We start from the raw sequence: 22,007 nt of genomic DNA, 5'->3' as shown, positions 1-22,007 counted from the left end.
AACGGCTCATACAAGCAGCTGAGACTGAATGTGAGGCCTCAGCAGTTGTCATTCCCTGCAAAAGAACTTCCCCCCATGAGAAAATACCAGGACGTCACTGCTCAGTTCGAACCTGATGAAAGCTGCACTCTCCAGCGGGCAACACAGTTTTGCCTAACGCCACAAATCCAGACAAGGAACTAATGTGAGAAATGCTAAAGCCAGTGGCAAGACACACATGATGGCTGAGAGAATTTGGCTAAGGCTGAGACATTTGGGCTTGTTCATCCTGGAGAACAGATGGCTCCAGGGAGAAGTTAGAGCACCTTCAAGTACCAGAAGGGGCTACAAGGAAGCTGGGAGGGGACTTTTACAAGGGCCTGTAGTGACAGGACAAGGGGGAATGGGTTTAAATTGAAAGAGGGGAGATTTAGATTGGATATCAGGAAGAAATTCTTCCCAGAGAGGGTGGTGAGGCACTCGAACAGGTTGCCCAGAGAAGCTGTGGCTGCTCCATTCCTGGGAGTGTCCAAGGCCAGGCTGGATGAGGCTCGGAGTAACCTGGTCTAGTGGAAGGTGTCCCTGCTCATGGCAGGGGGGTTGGAACCGGATGATCTTTAAGGTCCCTGCCAACCCAAACCATTCTATGGTTCTATGATTCTATAAAGTGAGCAAGTCATGGATCAAGGCCTAAACAGACCAAGAGATCAACACAATCCCCACTGACATTTCAACCAGATCTGTGAAGGTCCATTATTTTCACTACCATAACTGTTCCATGGTGTTATTCTGACCCAAAAAAAAAAGATCAAATGTACCTTCCTGCTTGCAAACAACCATCGATGTGACAAGAAAATTTAGTTTTTAAAGTTCACAGCTGCAGCTGCCCTGACAAGCAGGGAAGCACCATAATGTTGGTTCTACTGCAACACAACTAGTCCTCTTGCAAGACACACTCACAGCTACTCTGTCCTCCCTGGCACTGCTGCTCCCTCTGCAACTGATAACCCTGCCTTCCGCTTCCGACGTCTTACTGCTTCGTTTGGCCTCACTCATAGAAGTGGAAAACAGCTTGTCTGAGACCCATTAGTTTCATTTGCTGCATTTTATGCTGCCATCTTCTCAGACTAAGAAATGTCCATGAGACTTGAGAGGTTAAATGGAAAAGAAGGAGGAGATTGGAAATAGGGTGAGGAAAACTTCCATCTCCTGCTAAAAATCTTGGGCAGAATAGAGCAGCAACTCTGGAAAACTCTCAAAGGGAAAATTATGGAAAAATCTCCCTGGATAAGTGATTAACAAAAGGTTTTTCCTCAAATTCCTAGGCTGTGCAGAGAGTGTACATTATTACTTGTATAAATTCACACCAGAAAGCTTCAGCTTTAAAATCTAAAATGAACCAGTAAAAATTAACAATGCAGATGATGAGTAATAAAGTAGCAGAAAGTGATGGGATGCACACAGCCTCGGATCAGCCCAATGCTTCTTTCCCACCACGGGGGAACTATACTGCTGCTCATTAAATGCTCGCCCTGAAGTTTACGGAGTTTTGCTACTGTACAAAGCGTGATTTATTAAGCAATGTTCCCTCATGTCTAACTCGACGCTGCTTAACTACTGCGTCCTGTTTTATGGCTGCAGTTTGGGCTGTCAAACAGCGAAACTGGGAGGGTAACAATGAAAGCTTCAGATGCCCCCATGATAAATGGTGGGACCCGAGGTCTTCAGTGATGGGCTCCCATGGTAGCTGGGGAGTCTTGCTGCTACCAGAATATAAATAATCAGTTAGAAACAATAGTGTATTAATGGAGTCAGAAAAACATGCCACAGTTCAAGCCACATTTATTTTACAACTCTGCAAGCAGGGTTTTGGTTGAGTTTTTTTAATACCTCGTTTTAGGTTAACACTATGCATACTGTAGTCGTGTATTTCAACAGCAGCAATGACTTCTTTTTTATTTTTGCAGTCTTTTGCATATATTCTTTTTACTACAGATCATTCTATTCCTGGTATGGAGATATAAAGCAAGCATAAAACATCTATATATCAGAACTCAAAAGACAAGGAGATGCACACAGGTTTTTTATGACAAGTTGTAAAAAACATCCTTTAAGAAATTAAAAGAGCAAAAGGCAGGGAGGGGAGCAAGGTGGGAGCATGTGGCACTCTCCCTGCCTCTATCCAGGGTCTTGGAGGACTATTCAATTTAAAAACCCAAGAAACAGCACTTCCTATTCACTATAATGGGCAAAAGTTTACTGAGCATATAGTGGTCAATGTGTATAAAAAGGAAAGGCTAGAGAAAGCACTTTTGTGCTGAGAAAGAAGAACAAAATTAAGAGTGTTTGAGTGAACCACACAAAAAAGCCTTTACAACATGTACCTTCAAGGTGAAGCCACATTAATCGTCCTTTAACTGAGGTGATAGAAGCGACACATATCTCTGCAGGGTTCCTGGGGTTCACTGCCTCCAGCTTCATGTTCTTAGTAAAGCCACGGCTGAAGGATGTCTGAAAGAGTCAAGGACCAACACTGAAGCATGGCACTGCAGCACTGCATGACTTTAATTAGGCTGTCCACTGGGAAGCATAAATTTAGCACAGTTTGCTTTTCACTGGAAGTGCAGGAGACACCGAAGAACACAAACACATCCAGACTGAAAAGGGAGCTGCCCTGGACACCCATATGAAAAAACGACGGCAACAAATCAGGAAGCAATGTATTTCATGGTTTATGACAATCTCTAACTCTCAGAGACCAGGAGGAGGTTACTCCACACCAGCTCCAAGTCTATTTGAATGCTTGCTAGTGATGCATCTGCTGTCCACCCTTGCTGATGGGATATTACACTGAGGGTTCCCAGACCTACAGTGCTTAAGCATCTGTCACCTTGCTAGGAGAATTCTTGTAAAGAAAATAACCCATCTTGCCTAAGACCAGAGAAACTTCTTCACACATTTAGCTGCCCAGGCTGAATGAAACTTGAGAAATTTGAGTAACCTACTCAATTATGTTTTTCTTCACAGAGTATTTTAAGCCCAGTGTACATGGTCCTTCTCTGTAGGCTTCAGACGCAAAAGTTTATTGGTTGCAGGTGGGTGCAGATGGAGCCAGATGTGCTTACTGCTACAGCAGTACCTCTGTACACTTAAATACAGCACGAAAGAAACTGGTCTTTCACAGGCTGTAGCCCTCATTGCCCTCCCACTCTTCTCCAGTGAAGGCAAAGTCAGGCCAGATATTACAGCAATGATCCTCAAAAGAGTGGTCATCACCCTAAGTAAGAAACACAGGACCAAATATGGGCTCATGAGCTGGCAAGAATGCGGCATCTCCCATTGTACTAAGAGTCTGGGAGCCTGGAAGCTGCAGTTCCAATCATTGAGGTTACACTGCTGTAAGCTAATGTATGCCTTGCTTCAGTTTGAGGTTGGCCTGGCCACGTGAGAGCAGCCAGCTGCTGACCAGTCCCTCCTGCTCCTGCCAGAGCCAGGATGGCTCAGCCCTCACTTAACAAACCATGGCTCCTGCTTTTAGCTGCTGCAGGTGATCCCAAGTGCAAGAGAATCCAAGACCTTAAAATCCACCCCAAAATATTCTCCACAAGCCAAGCCTCAAGCTACTCCTCAGCTTTCATCCTTACCCTCTTTCCATTCCAGTGCCCCTCTCCTTTCACTTACGCTCAGTCTCTTCCCAATATCTCCACCACCACTATCCCTAAAATGCACTGACACAATACCTGTGGCCATGCCATGACTTCCTTCGCATTTTCCTCCCTCTGTTCTGCACCACATCAGCTGTGAGTGCTTGCATTTCTCTGTTTGCACACAGCAGCACAAAAAGGTTCCTCCTCTTGGCTGAGATTTTGGCTAATAATAATTAGGATGAGTAATAACTGTCACTGACTCATAATGACACCGATCTCTCACCCTGCAACCCTCTGTGAGTAACTGGAAGCCAGACTCAAATTCAACCCTTCTGCTATTTGTACAGCACCTAGGACCATGGGCGCTTCACCGTGAACAATCACTGGGGGCTCTCTGTGAGTCTAAAAAATTCTGGATTTGGTCTTTTTTTCATCAAGAGGCCTTCCAAGAACGTGCTGCTAGTCTCCATCACTGCTTAGACGGTCACGAGGCTTGCTCAGCACACAGCTCAGCTTCACCCCGTAAAAGCTGACAATGGCCAGGACTGCAGCAAAGCAGGGTGAGTTTGTTTAAATGCCTTTTATGTTGCCTAACAAGGAAACGTCATTCATCATCACACCCGCTCCTTTCATTGCAATTCGGTGCTGGAGGCTAATTTATACAGAATCAATGGCAAAACAGTTAGCTGGGAGTTTATTTTACTAAGCATTTGGCCATGTCAATCCATTTCATAACTGCCTCTCCTTGTTAAATATCGCCCCGGGGAAACAGCTACAGCATATCCACTTGAGCACCACGTCTGGCTGCACTAGGTGGAAGATGTGCTTGCAATACAGCTTTTATCAAAGAGCCACTCACGGCCACGAAACAAATGGACCGACATGCCAGGGAGGTTGTACAAGCAACAACAGCGAGAGTGCATCTCTCTGCAGAGAACAGTGTTATCGAGAGGGAAAGAATAACAGACACATGTTCATCTGATTAATGCTTACTTAAAAAAAAGTTGCTTAGACCTGATTTAATCTTTGGAGGATATTACTCACAGGCTATTCTCAAGGCTGCCAGTGCTGAGAGCATAGATCCATTACTTGACAAAATGAAGAGATATAAAGAAAAGAGAGGGGTCTTGCAGAAGAGAAGAAATGTGACAATTGTCTCACTCTATTGGTGTGATGCAGCATTGTCCAGCTCTTCTCTGCACTTTTCAAAATCCTCGCTTAAAAGTCACTTGAGGCAGAGGGTTTTGCATAGGATGGCACAATAAATAGGTCAAAGAAATCCTAATTCTGATCTGATTCCTGAGTCAAACCCTGTTGATGATACAGGTCTTCTGAATTTATCAATAAAAAAGTGTTCAAGTTCATCAATTCACCATGAAAAGTCAGTTCCAAGCCAAGCTGCCCTTGGGCCACCACAGATGAGGAAGGCCATGCAAAAACATGACTGGTGTCCTGTAAGATTGTTTCCACCCATAAACACACTGTCCCCCCAGCTTGTGACTTCTGAGTACAGCGAAAAGCTTTGTATCTCCTACAGGAACCTGCCTATCCAACATTCACAACACCACTTTATTTTGCAAACCATCCCGCATTCATTTTAGGTACCACCACATTTCCAGCTGTTGAAGGGATCTGAAGAACAGGCCCAGGCTATTGGAAAAGGCAGAAGGCTACACCTGCCTTTCACCAAGCGATCAATACCTGTCAGATCAAGTCACGCTGGACTGTCCTTCCCAGAAAACAGCCTGCAAAAGACCATTTCCAAAGCTCTGACTCTTGATGGCCTCCAGCATAATGATGTGCTGCTCACTCTCACATCACTGTTGCTGTATCAAGAGAGCACATGAACTGTCCTAAACAGCAGAGCATCCATGCAGGTTGATCACTCTTCACACTCTGAGCTCAACAGTTTCAACTGCTGAAATGCTTTCACACTCATTTGGTTTGGTTAAATGTATCCCCCTGGAAACCACAGAAAACACCCAAAATGTGAAAAGGGACAGATGATATCATGCACTTTTTTTTTTAACCTAGTTTATTTTTTTAAATAGCATTTAATTACTTGTAATGGTCAATTGAGATGCTTCTTGTGCTAGGTGCTGTACAAAATCTGAGAGGAGATCGAAATGAATCAGATGAAGACAAGAGTAAGGTAACATTTTTCTCTTTTGGGGATGGAGACCTGAAACACTTCTCCAGCTTCCTTCCTAAGACAGGCTCATGGTTGCCTGGGGGAGCCTCCCAAAACCTCGCTGCAGCTTTGCTGTGCAAGCTATTCTGCTGCCCATGGATCGACATGAGCGACGCAACGCCACAAAGAGAACTTACGTTTCTGAAGCACAGGTGAGGCGCTGCCTCCGCTCCACACTGCTTCTGGTAGTCTGCCCAGTCGAAGTCCTGGCCAGAGTAACCTGCAGGATGGCAGAACAGAAAGCGCCATCAGCCACCACTTCACACCAGACAGTGAGCACAAAATGGGCCCCAGGCAGACGACCATTTGTGTTTTGGCACCCCATCCTGCCTCTGTGTGCAGCACCAGCAGGAAAGCTCTCTGGATCCCTGTCCATACACCACGAGAGCCAATGCCAATGCTCCTCCAGCCCCCCACTCACACACCTTCTGCACTTTGCTTTGAAAACTCCAGGTCTGTGTTAAAAAGTAATAAATCGTATTTTTTTCCCTATTTTCCCTTTCCTGTGAGCATCTCCCAGGCTTTAATAAACCCGTAACTACTGAGAAGTGCTACTGTCCACAATTTCCAGGTGGGGCTGGTCACGGACTTCTTTCTCCTTCCTTTAGCTGTCTCAAAGATGGGATTATGTAGCTGGACATCAAGGGTCCTTCAGCAGTGGACAGAGGACCAGCACAATCAGAAGCTGATCCATCCTTTCTGTTGAAGCATGAGATAAATGCTCCTCTTTCATTAATATGGATTTACACTCCATGACAGTGTACATGAGCTGAATCCTATCATAGCAAGCATGTTATCCAAGGCTGTATAGAAATCTGGGGCAGAGCAGGAAAATGAATGTAGATTTTCCAGACTAAAGTTGCTGCAATTACATGATCCCTTCAGCTTCTGCTTCTAGGAAAACAGGGAAGAAACACTGATTTATATGAGCATCTCTCAGTGCCATCACTGAGAGACAAAACAGACCTCTGCCCAGGGCAGGGCGGTTGGAACTAGATGATCCTTAAGGTCCCTTCCAAACCAAACCGTTCTGTGATTCTATGATTCATCCATTCTTCTTACCTGGCTATTTAGGCAAAAAACTCTTGGGACAGAGGGGGTGGTTTTTGTTTGTTTTTAATTTGCTTTTTCTAGAATTTCTTGTCTGCCTCTTAATCTATATTTTTACAGTGCTTGAAACCAGCGAGTGCTAATCCTGCCCAGGGCCCTGTGATGACACTGCCGATACTCTATTAACATTACTGCAGAACTACTCACACTGTAAAGTTTCAGGAGCCACCTAAAGGCCAAATTCTCCCCTCAATCTCCCCGCCCAGCATCTCAGCTTAGTCTTATTTCACAGAACATCCCTTAATGCCTTTTTCATTGATAGTCAAAAAAGGGATACTCAGGATCAGATGGGAATGAATCATTTATGACAATGAAAACTGAAATTTTTTGTAGGCAAGAAAGGACTGGAATACTGAATGGAGTCCCCGGTAAGTCACCCTGATCCAAATTCAAGGTAAAAATTTTAAAAATAAACTCCCAAGCATCCTGCTAAGATGCAAGTATGTGAGATAAGATGAAGTCCTAATCTTAATGATTGCATATATGACAAACAAATTAATGAGATAAAGCCTTGAGCTAAGATGCCTGTCTCTCTGGGGCATGGAAGTGCATATTAACTGGAAAGCTAGAAATAAACACACACAGGCAAGTAAAAAAAGGGCAATTACTTATAGAGAATGTACATTTTTCATATAAAAAAGAATTATTGCATTGTTTTTTAATAACAAATTTCTGCAACAGCATTTTCCTCCCACTTCTTCTCAATCTCCTTTTCTTCTGTCCAGTTATTCATTTGCCAGATACTTTTCAGCTCCATAAAACAAAATGGAAAACAGGAGAAGTGCACATCATGTCAGAAGGGGATTCACCTGATTGCATACGGATGTTCATAGTGAAGATGCCTATCGCTGTGCCTGTCACCCTAGGTTCCCTAAAGAGTCAACGGAGAAACAGGCAGATCTAGAGCGATCGGTCTGCCCTCCTGCAGAAGGAGCAGAATTGCCCTGTGAAAGTTCCTCTCTCCAATTACTCCAGAAGAATGGATGGGTGTAGATGATGGGCTCAGGTGGGGACAATCACAGCACAGTTGTCTATATCAAATCACCTGTGGTCCACCCCAGCTGCCAGAGCACGTTACCTTCAGGGACCCAAAAACCTGCCCACACCCTGCAGGTTCGCTCATCTCTGATTTAAACCCCTCATGGACAGGTTTGGAATCTTAATTGCAAGCTACCCAAAATCTTGGCAGAGTGGATGGAAAAGGCGCATTGACAAGGTTTCGGCGTGGTATAAAAACCTGACCGTGTTGTCACCGCACAACCACCTGTGGGCTTGGCCCTGCACAACTGAAATCGCTGGAAGACCTTTTGCTGTAGACTTCAGCTGGAATGAACCTGGGAGAGCACTTACAGAGTTTGCCATAACTCACATCAGCAGCTCAATGAGGATGACTCCAAGAGGAGCATACCCAGGAATTGGCTTCAAACAAGCGTGCACCTGTATATGGCCTTTTCATGGGGCATCATGATACAAGCTACCTCCCTTAGCCCATGGGGAGGTATCATGTACCTAGTACCTCCATTAGCACATGGCATTCACATACTGTTTTCCTTTAAGACTCAGACCAAGTAATAACATTCAAAGCTTGGCTTGCTTCAACTCAATTCAACAGCCACTCCTCAAACACGTAAAACCTGTGTTTGCTATCTCAGCTCTCAGCATGGAAGAGCCCAGCAGCCTAATCAGAAACAAATACAACAATACAAATGTATTGCAGGTTTTGGAAGTGGCATTTCCTTAGTAAGCCTTACAACTAGGAGTGCTACTGAAATGTTTTTCCCCCCTCTTAACAGCTCATAAAAAGGAACAATGGTTGTTACTCTAAAGGGAAGTGGTCTATAAATCCAGCTCTAATAAATATAAACAGCACTTGTTCAATGCTTATATAGCAGTAGTAAATGGGTATTCATTTTTGGCACTGTACAGGAAAATACCACTCTCTATTTCTAGTAGCAAATGTTTGCACCTCCTGTTCATGACTCATCTACTGTATGTTTGGCTTCAACAAAGGCCTGATAGGCAAAAAGGTGAGAGGAAGGATATCAGAGAAATAAAGGACTATGAACCCAAATACCCCAACATGAGCATACTGTTCTGATTAAATAAAATCAGTTATTTTTAAAATCAGAAAACTTCCGTGTCAACAACAAATTAAACAAATAAACCCAAGCAAAGAAATATAATTTAGCAAAGAAACACTTCACTAAAAGAAAAAGGACTTTTACATTGTTACCTTTTGATGCTTGGGAACTTCAGCAGGGAGAGCCATTTGGGCAACACTAAATACTGCCAACACAGTCTCTGTTAAGGGCGATCAGAGGGCTGGAGCCCCTCTGCTATGGGGACCGGCTGAGAGAGTTGGGCTTGTTCAGCCTGGAGAAGGCTCCAGGGAGACCTTATTGCAGCCTTCCAGTACCTGAAGGGGCTACAACGAAGCTGGGGGGGACTTTTTACAAGGGCCTGTAGTGACAGGACAAGGGGTAATGAGTTTAAATTGAAATCAGGGAGGTTTAGATTGGATATCAGGAAGAAATGCTTCCCAGAGAGGCCAGTGAAGCACTGGGACAGGAAGCCCAGAGAGGCTGTGGATGCCCCATCCCTGGAAGTGTTCAGGGCCAGGCTGGATGAGGCTTTGAGCCACCTGGTCTAGTGGAAGGTGTCCCTGCCCATGGCAGGGGGGGTGGGACTAGATGATCTTTAAGGTCCCTTCCAACCCAAACCATTCTGTGATTCTACGATGGTGGTTGGGAATGTGTGAGCACTGGGGAAGCAGGAGGCTGGTCAAATCTGTGTGCAAGAAGGGGCAACTAGGGACACCTGAGGGCAAGTAGAGCTGTCCAGTGACTTGGCTGGAAATTGTGAGAATCCCTCCTCCTTCTGGAGATCTTTTCATCAGCAGCCAGCTCACACCACAGCCTTCCTCACTTTCACAACATTCCAGTCCTCTCATATCAGTCCCAGTTATTTCTTTACCCAAAGCTGATACTGCTCTGCTCACAGAAGACTGGTTCCCTCAATGGGGGTTTGGATGCCTTTTACTTTCCCTCTGCTTTCTCTTTTGGTAGTTTATGTTTTTTGTCCTTTGCTGTTGGGTTTTTTTTAAGAAATTGTTCCAATGTCTGATTACATTTTAGTGACTCAAAGAACGTGTCTGCCGATGGAAGAGGTTTTTGACACCCAAGATGCAAAGATGCAGTTTGGGCATGCAGCCCTCATACACAGTCTAAGAAATACAGCGATATATAGCACGCATCTGTCTGCTACTTGTTTTATTCCCTCCAGGATTTCTGATCTGATAGCAGAAAGAAAACATTATTCTCATTAAGGGAATGAAGAGAGACTTCCTACACTTTCTCAGGAGCCCAGATGGACCCCAATCACCAGATATCACACCAGATACCTACTTGCCCCTTAGATTTCACTGGCCAAGCTGAGAAATATCCATGTATCAGATGCTTCAGCCACTCGTATAAATGCCGGCATCTAAAAGAGAGTTGGCATGCACTTGACCTGTAAAACACTATCTCAGACAGGCTTTGTACCAGCACAGACTGGAAACTATTAGGCCATGACCCTGTAAAGAGAAATGTCTGGCCTATGGTCTACTTTAGTTAATTAGCTGGCATGGGAGAAGCTGCATGTGAATTTGGGGTGGGAAAAACAAAACATTCCATTTATTTTAATTTTTAGCAACTTTTCTGGGCAATATCAGTGAGGAGTTACACAGGCATTATCATTACACCTGGATTTAAGCAGGAGAGAACTAAAGCATCCAGCACATTTATTTCAGTAAAAGCAAGAGTAAACATGGATGCAGCTGCAACCACAGGACTCCAGGACTTTGGTGGGAATTTCAAATTACACGTGCTGAAAAGACTCTCTGGACACACATAAGAGGACTCTGAATCTGGTACAGAATAACCCTTCGCTTCCCTGGGTTTGGCAGAAGCATACTTTTTCCAAAATTAAGACAAATCTGCACGTGCAAAACTTAGTGGGATTTTTTAATTATTTATTTTTATTTTTATTTGAGGCATTTCTTTTTCTTCCAAGCAACACCAAGTTTTGGCAAAGGGTCAACATCCCAGGCAGCTTCAAAAATCTAGAATTCCAGAGAACCAACACATTTTGCAAGCAAAGAAATATTGCTAGGGCACTGCAGGTGGTTGTCTGAAATTGCAAGTAATTAACTGCACTGCTATGAAGCTGGGAAATAGCACAGTTGGAGGCTGTTTCTCCTGGTTCTGACCTGAATGCTGCTCACAATTTGCCCTCGCCTGGGATTTTCTGAGACAGCTAAAGAAATGCCTACATGCTCCTGGGCAGGCAACTATGAGTTTAGGTGGTGGTGCACAAGGTGATTTCAGTACAGAAGACATTTAGATCTAGTAACTTTGTGGGCTGAGCATTGTACCCATGTGGATGCCTGGTTTGCCTCTAGTATGATACAACTTTTAATGCTCCTTTTGCTCTCCACACACATGAAGCATCGCCAAGATGTATTTTACAGGAATTCACTAGACTTTGGTGAAGTTTGCTTCCAGACTACAAAGTTCACAGATATCAATCCACCAATGAGACACATTTGCAAAGATGTTCATGGGATGGTATGAGCCAGAAAAGCCCCAGTGAGTCAAAAGCTACTTTGGCTCAAGATACTTAGGGTGATGCTCTGCAGCAAACAGCATCATGGTTTTAAAGACGATGAGTCTTGGAGCAACCTGGTCTAGTGGAAGGTGTCCCTGCCCATGGCAGGGGGGTTGGAACTGGATGGTCTTTAAGGTCTCTTCCAACCCTAACCATTCTATGATTCTATGATTTTATATCAAGCAAACTTCTTTCAGAGGAAACCCGCAAATCACCATGATGGAATACAAACCCTTGGGAGGTGTGAGATTGACTCCGTTTTTAAGGCACCACTGTACTGGCAAGATCCCTAAGGAATCCGCATGGCAAAGCATTGAGATTTTGCTGGGTTCAGGTCTCAAGTCATCAATGGTCACTTGTAAATAATGATTGTTAAAAACCTGAGGGGTGAAAAAGAAGAAAAAAAAGTCAGAAGTTAAATTTGCTGTAACATTAGGTAACGTGGAAAGGTGAAACAGCAGGCCTTGGAATCAAACTACTCCTGAAAATAACCCACTCTCACCCAACAGTTTTCATCAAAGTCTTTCTACCAAAGAGATCAAAGCTTGAGTTTTAGAGATGGGTAAACTGAGGCAACAGAAAGTTCTGGGGTTCAGGGTCACTCAGTGTATCCATAGCTGAGCAGGGACTTGAGACGATCCTGGAAACCCTGCAGCCTTCCTCTCTTTCACATTTGAGAATGTCGATTAAACATCCAGCTACTACCTCCATGCAGCTGTTTTATTTCAAAAGGTTTCCCAGATGTGCAAGGAGACACATATAAAAGTGGGTTCCCTTTAGTTTTGCACAGAAGTGGTAGATGGACATGCTCATCCCCATTGGATTAGCATATAGACAGCCAGTGATGTTTGTGGGAAAATAACAATTCATTAATTAGGATCATCCATGGATTTTAAACATATTTATTATAGTGTGTTCTCCAGCCAATGAAGTACCACTCTTGAGTTCTCCTAAATGTGGTGGAAACCAGTAACAGGTCCCTAATCAGGCTCTTTGCAACCTTCCTTTCTGGGAGCTCACCTTGCTCACTGATGCAGGACAGAGATGAAACGGCTCCCTCACATTCACTGCCTCCAGCTTCATCCCCACACTAAAGAAGTGGTTTCGCAAATCAGCATGGTCCTACGGGAAGAGATGGGGAAGAGGAAGACACAGAGGGTCAGCACCGCCGACCAAGGAGGGGGTGAGACATCTGAAGATCTACTTGAAATGTGTCCATGGGCGGGTTTGTCACTTAGCTGATCGTCAGTTTAACTTCCAGCTCCAACTTGGTGGTCCTGGTCCTATGGATACACACAGCTCAGGATGGCCCTGATTTACCCTGATGGATGTCCAGCTCCCGCAGGGCACCAAAGTAAGTATCTGGGATGGTTTCCATGTGCTGCCAGATGGGAAAGTCTTTTCTCCAACCAGGAGACTAAAGGTGGACTAAGGCCCAGACAATGAACTCGGACCCCAAATGTAAGCAACAAGAGCACATGTCGGTGGGAAAACACGCAGCTGTGTTCAAGTACAAGTCCACCACAACACTTGCGTCTGGGATCAAATCTGGCTGCACCGTGTTCCACACAGCCACGTTGGGGACGGCAGCAGGATGCAGTCCCAAAACTCAAGAGGCAACCCAGGTTCAACTCCCTGACCGGCCACTCATTTATTTCATCCATCAAATTACTGGCCACTCATTTTTTTTTTTTTTTAACATCCATCAAATTACTCCATCCCTCATGATCCCTGTCTAATAGGTGTACAAGCTGGCATCCTAATTCCAGAGTAACGATCATGTTTTGTGTTCATTCAACAAAAAATGTCCTACAGTATTTCTAAACCATCTGTGCATTAACCAATACAAGCCTAAAAGGAGATAATGTTATATTTAACACACACATACAGATGACTCCACAATACATGCGTAACGCTTGCTATCTAATAAGTAGTTAGTAATGTCATTCCATCTACTGCTCATGTTGTATTCCTGTTCTGAAATGATTTTCTATTGATCCAAACTTGTATGTCATTGTGCTTTCTTTTCCCAAGAACTGTCTTCACTTGTAAACTTAATAACTTCTATTTTGGGATCTTACATTCCTACTGCTATTAGAGAATCAGGATTTTTAGAAGCTCCAACCATGGCTAAATGAATTTTTGTTGTCATCTTACCAACCCACAATGTTACAGGGCCTTTTATGAACGAAAAAGCAGTCTAAAAAATTCATAATGGATTTAGCCTCATAGCAGGAGAAGTATATACCGATGGGGAAACTGAGGAAGATTTAGCAATAATGGCCCAAAGCCCAGTGAACTAATGACTGAGGAAGGAGCAGCCACTCAGGAGTCTGGGCATCCTGCAGTGCAGCATAACCATCAGTCATACTTGCGCTTGCTGGCAGTTGCTTCCGTACCCCTAAAGCCCCAGAGATAGGAGACCCATTTCTAGCAGCTTTACACAGAGAATGTTTCATTTCTTTAAAGTCTGAACCAGGGAAGAGAATCTGGCTCCTTGTGTACAGAGGTTGCCTAGTACCAGGGATGCATCAGATGGACAGGTTATCAAAAACTGCCACCTTTAATACTGAAAAAGCTTTAGCTGGGAAAAGACGATGGGTGCAAAAATCAGACCTCACCAGCACTAAACTTCAGATGTCCAAAGGCAAAAAGTAGGAGGGCTGTCTACTCGTGCATGAGGATCCACACCCGGCATCTCTTAATCCTTTGGGTGAGGTTGTAAAGCAAAGGCAACTTTGCAAAATGTACATCTGGCAGCAAGTTTACACTGCAGCATCTTCCCATCAAAAGTTCCCTGATTCAATTCGCACTCGCATCCAGCTCCAACACATAATAAGCCAAGATCCACCAAAGTACTGAATCATGTTTATCTTTAAACATCAAGTAGTTTCATCAACTTTTTAAGTGATTTTTTGATTGAGACTAAAATATATCAAGACCAAACCGTATTGCTTCTCATTTTTATTTGACTCATCATCTTCAGTTCTTCTCCTTCTATTTGTTTTGGTCTTTTTCAAAGGGAAAAAAAATAATCAGGTAGGGTGAAAAAAAGCTAGTAACATTTAAAGCTATTTTACTTCAAAAGCATATCCCTTTTTCTCCACAGACTATGCACCTTCGGATCAAATTTCCCTTTTCATGCAGTGTAGCATGTAAATATCTTCCCCATTAAATTAATAGCAAGAGCGAACTTGCAAGGGGAGTTCATGGGATCTCGGGTACGTCTCCCTTTTGAGGGTCAAAATCCTTGAATGTACATTTGTTTGGAGAAGGGCTGTGGAAGTAAAAAGCTTGTCTGTGTTAAATGTCATTTTTGAGATGGAAAAGCTTTCATGGAGAAAAAGCCTTTGTATCGTACCTCTCTGGCAAATGGTCAGGGTCCGGCTATTTGATCTCTCTCATATATTTGCTGAAGAGAGGCATCAAAATTTACCGAGGCAGCCTTAGATTTTTGCAGCCACAAAAGGAAAAAAAAAAAGATCCTGATGTCATTCTCTGGTTCCAGTGCTGGAGTTGCCACAGCCAGCAGGGAATTACTCAGGATTTGGCATATGGTCCTCTTCAAAACTCCAATTAATTTACATAATTTCTAAGAAAAGGTTCCACAGAAGTGAAGGCAAAGCTTTTAATTAGTATTAGACTCAAAGTGATACACTGGATAATGAACTGCTCTCTCCTCCCTCTATTCACATTGACAGGAAAGATGCCTGTTTAATAAAAGCAGCTACAAGAAGAGAACTGAAGGGGTGAGACTTTCCCCTGGTCCCCACCAGGCTCTGCAGCTGAGCAAAAGAAATGTCTGAAATTATTATGGGTGGCAGAATTCAACACTCTACCACTATTTCACAGTGTTCAAAGCCACCTACGAGGATGTCACCAGCCACTATTTTCTAGCAACCTCCGAGTGAGGCTTTTTTGGAAAAGATGATGAATAGACAGAATATTTTTGACCAGTTGGAACGTTTTATAGCCTCGTGCACAGTGAATTTTTACTCCTACTGGCAGTGAATGCTTCCCAGGAGCAGCCCCACTGCCCACACAGATTTACACCAGCAGATTGCCTGTCCTGGGGTTCACAAGCCTGGCGTAGGCAATGGAAATACCCTGACTGCTGGGAAGCAGTTAAGTAAGCTGGATCGAGAATCCACAAGAATGCAGAAGAGTCCCTTACAGAAAAGTGAAAAATCACGCGATGGAAAATACAATGAATTAACGTGGTACAAGCGCCACAGTCACTCATTCAAAGGGTCACAATCTCTAACATGATGGATTACAGGCTGTGACGGCACTCACGGGTAATGAATGGAAAATTGCATAACCCTCCACTGAACGTCTGTCACTTACAGCCCAAACCCGCTGGCAAAAGCCAGGGCTGTCAGAGGTCTTACTACAAACCCCAAGAAGCAATTAAACTCAGCCCCACACTCACTGTTTCAGGGCAGTATGTACTTGCAAATTTGCCAGCGTGCGCAGGCTGCAACCCTCCAGGCCACCTGAAAGACAGCACCACTTCGATACGCATCTGCATCATTATCCCCATCTTCGTACGACGTGTGTTTCTGCAACCCTCCTGCAAAAACACTGATGGGCTTTGCAACAGCTCACTGCAACCAGCATCACCTGCGGGGCTGAAAGCTGGAACGTCTGAAGGTCAAACGAGTCAGTAACGGTGCTGGAAGGAGAACATGGCTCCCAGTTCCCAACCCTCTTCTTCAGTTACTAAGATAGTTGCCTAATTTTCTCCTTCACAGCTAACGAGCCACTAGCAGTGCAGGTTTCAAAAATGTCAGGTGACCGGGGAGCCTAAACGTTATTCCAAAAGAGATCCACAAACCGATTTCCGAAAGTATGCAGATTCTTATGGATGCAGACAGGCTTTAGGGATGTACCCGTGTAGGCAACATGCTTAAGTCCTAGTAACAAAGTCACTAAGCATTTGCTTTAGGTCTTGAACTCGAAAAGATATACTTCAAAATCATCACAGTCACTTGCCCCTTCTGGTGCCTAAATACCAGGCTAAATCTGGCTTCTGAGTGTTTCTACTCAACAAATGTCATTTAAGTGTAAATAAACTCAAATTTCTCTGTGTCACAGCAGCGTTCTGGCCACCGAAGGGTAGAGCTCGGAAGATTTTACAGTGCACTGGGTAATGCAGATAGAGCAGAGGGACGTGGCTAAGCTGCTTTTGCCCATGACATTCAGGGAAGCCGTACTGTGGGCTGGTTGCTCTAGCTGGGTCCACAAACCCAAGGAAGGCCATCGCCTTCAGATCGTGAAATGCTCATTTTCAGTCCATTACACTCAAGACAGAACACTGGAATCATCTCATTTTAAACCCAGAAGCTTACACAGTGTATAGATAAGAGGAAAAGGCTCTAATTTGAACTCTGATTTCCAAATACCCTAGAAGTCAGTGCTCTTTTGGTCCAGAAGAGTCAGATTCACACCAATTACAAGACTGCAACTTCGTGCAAAATTCAGAATGCTGAAATGTTGCAAAGTTGAGAGGCTGATTAGAAGCACTAAACACTTAACAAATGATTGACCCCAGCCTCCTTTAATCCTCACCAACCCTAACAGTGTGAAATGCTATTGCCTGCAGTCACATCTCTCCTGGTTTACCCTACTAAAAGACACAGAAGAAGTGGGCCCCATCTGGTATGATTGGAAACATATTATTTTATTCAGTTTTTGTTTTCAAAGAAATCGCTTCCCCCAGTGTTTTCTCTAATTCTCCAAGAAACTGGCTGCTTCTAATGGCCTAATTTTAATCACAAAGCTCATGTGTGGTAACCAGCCACAAACACAGTAATAGCAGTGGTTAAACTGCCTCTACAGGAATCTGGCATTTGTTTTTTAATTGAGGAAAAGAAAAACAATAAAGAAACTCTCCCAAATACAATCCTCTGCATTATTTGCAGATGAATCAGTCTTGTTTGTGATTCATCAATTTCCTTTGCTAAACACGGAGCAATTTTCCCTAAAGACACACTTTCTGCAGGGAGACAAAAATCCCTTGGTAAGACAAAACACAAGCAAATTGTCCCTCGGTTTGACAAGCGCAGACATGGGAGGACCAAAATGTAGAGATGTGGGGTGGGATGAAGAGGAAAGGGTGCCGGGAGGGAGGCTTTAGGGATACTGTGACCCTTAAGCCACGAAAGCCGGCTACAAACTGCACCTATGGATGAGCCCCTTAAAAAACTGCAGATGCTTCTGCCTAGGATCAAATTTAGCCCTACAGATTTTAAGCTCCTCTGTTGAATAAAAAATAGTTACCATAGAAACAGCAACATTGCAGAGTAGCCGGTCTAAATCCAAATACACCTTCTCCGTATGGCTCAGCCCGCTGCAGATGGCATTAGGGCAAAGATCCCCTCCTACGCAGCGCCTGCTTTGATTTGCCGGGGCGGTGGAAGCACGGGCAGCAGAGGTAAAAGAGACAGATACGCATCCACTCGGGGGGCGGTTGTGTTTGTTTGCTGTTGGGGTTTTTAACATCTCGCAGCATTTGGGACTGCCACATCACTCCAGAAGCCTTCACTAACGAATCCGTGTTCTGTCACACACATGGGTCCCATTTCACAGGTGGGAAAGTCAAGTGGAAAGGAAAACATAGGCAGGAACACCAACTTGAGTGCTCAAAGTGAAACCATCAGTGTCTGTTTTCACACCTCTCAGTAAGTTAACTCAACTATGAAGATGGACTGAGTCCTCACAGGCATTAGTTTGGATTGAGTCTGCCCTCGATAATGTCACGGCAGGGATCGCTATACAGAAATCAATGGGAATTTGTTTGAGGATCAGAACAAGACCAGTGTTCACTGTAGGCTGCAACCACCCTGCAAAACAGCTATGGACTAGAGCTGGCTTTTGCTTTCTTTGAGAAAAATCATCCATCTTTAGATCCATTTTTAGACGGATGCCTTTTAGGTATCCCCCACCCCCTGCACGGGAGCATACTCTGGCTGTAGGTGCACACCAGCCCCTCTCAGAGGAAAACCTTGCCATGCCCAAGGATGCAGAAGGCAAGAGCCCAGGCCATCACGTGCAAACACCACGACACCAAGCCTGGGTATAGAAGTAAACTGGATCAGGTCCTTTTTCTAATCGCCCCCCACCCTGAGAGACCCCTGGCACATAATGGAGAAAGGCAAACACACATGCTAAACACACAGCCAGAGGGACGAGGAAGGGTAAAGGACCTGGTTCCCACTCACTCCATCTGCTTTGCTTGAACTGTCTCTGGAATTTCTCTTCCAACTCTGACTTTCATACAGTGCTGCCAAACAGACCCTTGGGGCATCCAAGACAAGGCTTGGCTTCATTCACCTCCTTGGACTGCTCTCCCCACACTCTTCCTTGGCAAAGCCGATGGTCTGGAGGGAGCTGTAGCAAGGTTAAAACTTCTCTCTGGTCCACTGAGGTACCACCAGACTTCATCTCACCTGAGTGACACCTTTGATGTCGGACATACCCTTGCTCCCAAGAGCCAAGAAGGCAGTTATGTTTGTAAGACCTTGGCAGTATACTCCTAATGACAGTCATTAGGTCCTACAAAGATAAATGGCTTTAATGAGCTGAGCCAGGAGTGGGTCAAAAGGCAGCTGAACAACAGAGGGATTGGGCCATGCATGTCTCCCAGCCAGGCAAATAGCAGTCAGGGAGAAGGGCTGGCGAGCGCTATGGACGGGAAAGAACAGATGGAGTATAAATAATCTGGCAGCCTGTAAACAACATGGCGACTCGCGGGTTATTAAAGCACAGCGTGCACAACGAGGGCCAGCCAAGCCACCAGTGCATGAAGGGGCTGGGTATTGCTTATATTAGGATTTGGCTTCCAAGTGAAACCAAAAGCATGTCTGTTTTCAAGTTACTGCATCAGCACGTGCCCATCTATTAGTGGGGCTGAGGACAGAAAAACCCTGTTGGACTTCAAGTCTATTTATCCACTCAGGTCAGGATTGTCTCTGAAAATAAAATAACCCTTAGGTTTCTCCCTTACACCTAAAATCCTCCAGGATACTAAATCATGGAAGAAAACACCCTAAAGCAAACCCCAAAGGTTTGTTAACTTCTGGGACATGTTGTCTTCCTTTTTTTAAAAGGAAAAAAAAAAATCAACATCTTGAAGAAATAGTCCATCTCACTCTTATAATTAAAATGCAGAATTCATCTGATGGAAACTCAGGAGTCCTGTTTAATATTAGTGTTCATACTTCTGAGTGTAGCACTAGAACTCAGTCTGTCTTGAATTTCAGGGTGCCCCTCCATTACTCTCCTTAGGAGAGATTTGTGCCAAGTGATTCCTTCTATGCCATTAGTCTTACAATTAACTAATACTATTACTGATTACACGAAACATCCAAAAGCTCCAGTTAGAAATAGGTGCACACTGGGCTGAGTATAGTGTAGAGCTTTTTTTGCCAGAGGGAGGACAATTTTGAGCTGGAAAAAACAACCATGTCTTTAGGACAGGAGGACCAGAGGGTGGAGACAAGAGGAACGGGACCAAAGGCCATGAATCAGGAATTGCCACCAGTCTTAGACCTAACACCTCTCCCTTCTACCTGTCTGTGCTCTTCATGCAGTTTAACAGAGATTGATTGGGTTATGGGTCTGGCTGGTAACAGCTCCATCCAAGCCAGTCATCAGGACTCACTTTAGAGCAATCAGAGGGAATGGGATGCCCACATGCAATATCGATGGACAGATGATGAGCATCCCAAATCCTAGGTAGGATTTGGCTATCCAAATAGAGGTGCCTGGGGTAAGCTGAAAGACATGCAGGGTTCCACAACATTCACATGGGACCCATAAATATAGCACAGGAGACCAGGAAGACCATAGTGGGATGTCAGCTAAAATCCCCAGGACATTGTATGCTGCTCTCTAGGCAACTAAATCCCATAATCTGTGTCCAGCATTCATCTTACCCAAGCTACAGGGCTTTAACTTTAAAAAATGCATGTATTCATACATGTCAGGGCTAGCAGGCGCTGTGTTTGGAGTCCAGCTTCCTGAGGCAAGGCTAACTCTTAGATAGCACCAGAAATGCCAGCAAACTGAAACAAACTGCTGAAATTGTCACCCTTCACATCAGGCCCTGATAACAGTCTGACCACCCTTATTCATACCCAAAGCCCTGGCCATTTTCTCAGGTGTCCTCTGAAGCCTAAGTCATTCTTTATGACCAGTACCTAGCCAAGCGCAGGGGAATCCCTACAGCAATGAAAATCAGAAATCAGAGCAGAAACAGCAAAGGACACATCTGTGTTCCTAAACTGTTCAAACACCCTTGGAAATCTTGTCTGTACTTAGTTTTCTTTAAGGATCAACTTGTTTTCTGAAAAGAACAGAGTGACAAATAGAGGATGTGTTGCAAAAAGCTTTTGTGAAGAAAAACTTACTCCAGGAGGTGCAGTTTGCAAAACACTATGTTTAGTAGCTATATAATAGCAGCATTTTCTGGCAGTTGAACATCACGTTCCTTCTCAAAGGATCCTAAAGCATTTTACAAACACTTTCAACATATGGCCAAGTGTAAAATAGCACCAGAAAAAAAAAAAAAAAGACGACAACTATCCTGTTTGCAGCCTTCTCCCTGATTTTTGCAACCAGCTCATGTGGTCCGGCAGCTTGCTGCCCAAGTTGCAGAAGGCAAAGGCAGGGACTGGGAGAACGGAGAACCACCCACTGTGGGAGAAGATCAGGTTCAAGACCAACTAAGGAAACTGAAGGTGCACAAATCCATGCAACCTCACCGGAAAAGGGGAACATAACCCCTATTTTTAAAAAGGGAAAAAAGGAGGATCCAGGGAACTACCGGCCACCCAGCCTCACCTCTGTGCCTGGCAAGATCATGGAGCAGATCCTCCTGTAAATTATGCTAAGACACATGGAGAATGAGGAGGTGATTGGTGACAGCCAGCATGGCTTCACTAATGGCAAATCATGCCTCAAAAATCTGGTGGCGTTCTATGATGGGGTTAAAGCACTGATGGATAATGGAAGAGCAACTGACATCATCTACCTGGACTTGTGCAAAGCATTTGACACTGTCCCGCACAACATCCTTGTCTCTAAATTAGAGAGACATGGATTTGACAGATGGACTGCTTGGTGGGTAAGGAATTGGCTGGATGGTCACACTCAAGGAGTTGAGGTCAACATCTTGATGTCCAAGTGGAGACCAGTGACAAACGGCCTTCTTCAGGGGTTGATATTGGACCAGTGCTGTTTAGCATCTTTAACATCCCTCATAGCGAAGAATTATCTAATCTACATCTACCCACTTTCAATTTACATCCATTACCCCTTGTCCTGTCACTACAGGCCCTTGTAAAAAGTCCCCCCAGCTTCCTTGTAGCCCCTTCAGGTACCGGAAGGCTGCAATGAGGTCTCCTTGGAGCCTTCTCTTCTCCAAGCTG

General features: G+C 44.4%; 1 protein-coding gene across 1 annotated transcript in view; it reads right to left on the bottom strand.

Moving 5' to 3' along the window:
* Positions 1-22,007, bottom strand: part of SFMBT2 (Scm-like with four mbt domains 2) — a 95,925-nt gene that overhangs the window by 26,457 nt on the left and 47,461 nt on the right. Inside the window, exons 7-10 of the mRNA XM_010150109.1 lie at positions 12,595-12,696; positions 11,807-11,954; positions 5,955-6,037; positions 2,364-2,490 (exon numbers count right to left, since the gene is read on the bottom strand). Of these exons, the coding sequence (XP_010148411.1) occupies positions 2,364-2,490; positions 5,955-6,037; positions 11,807-11,954; positions 12,595-12,696 (460 nt within the window). The remainder of the gene's footprint in view (positions 1-2,363; positions 2,491-5,954; positions 6,038-11,806; positions 11,955-12,594; positions 12,697-22,007) is intronic.

The sequence above is a fragment of the Eurypyga helias genome, unplaced genomic scaffold (assembly GCF_000690775.1).
Source record: "Eurypyga helias isolate BGI_N326 unplaced genomic scaffold, ASM69077v1 scaffold4954, whole genome shotgun sequence".
Classification (NCBI taxonomy): domain Eukaryota; kingdom Metazoa; phylum Chordata; class Aves; order Eurypygiformes; family Eurypygidae; genus Eurypyga; species Eurypyga helias.
This window is presented reverse-complemented; position numbering and strand designations above follow the sequence as displayed.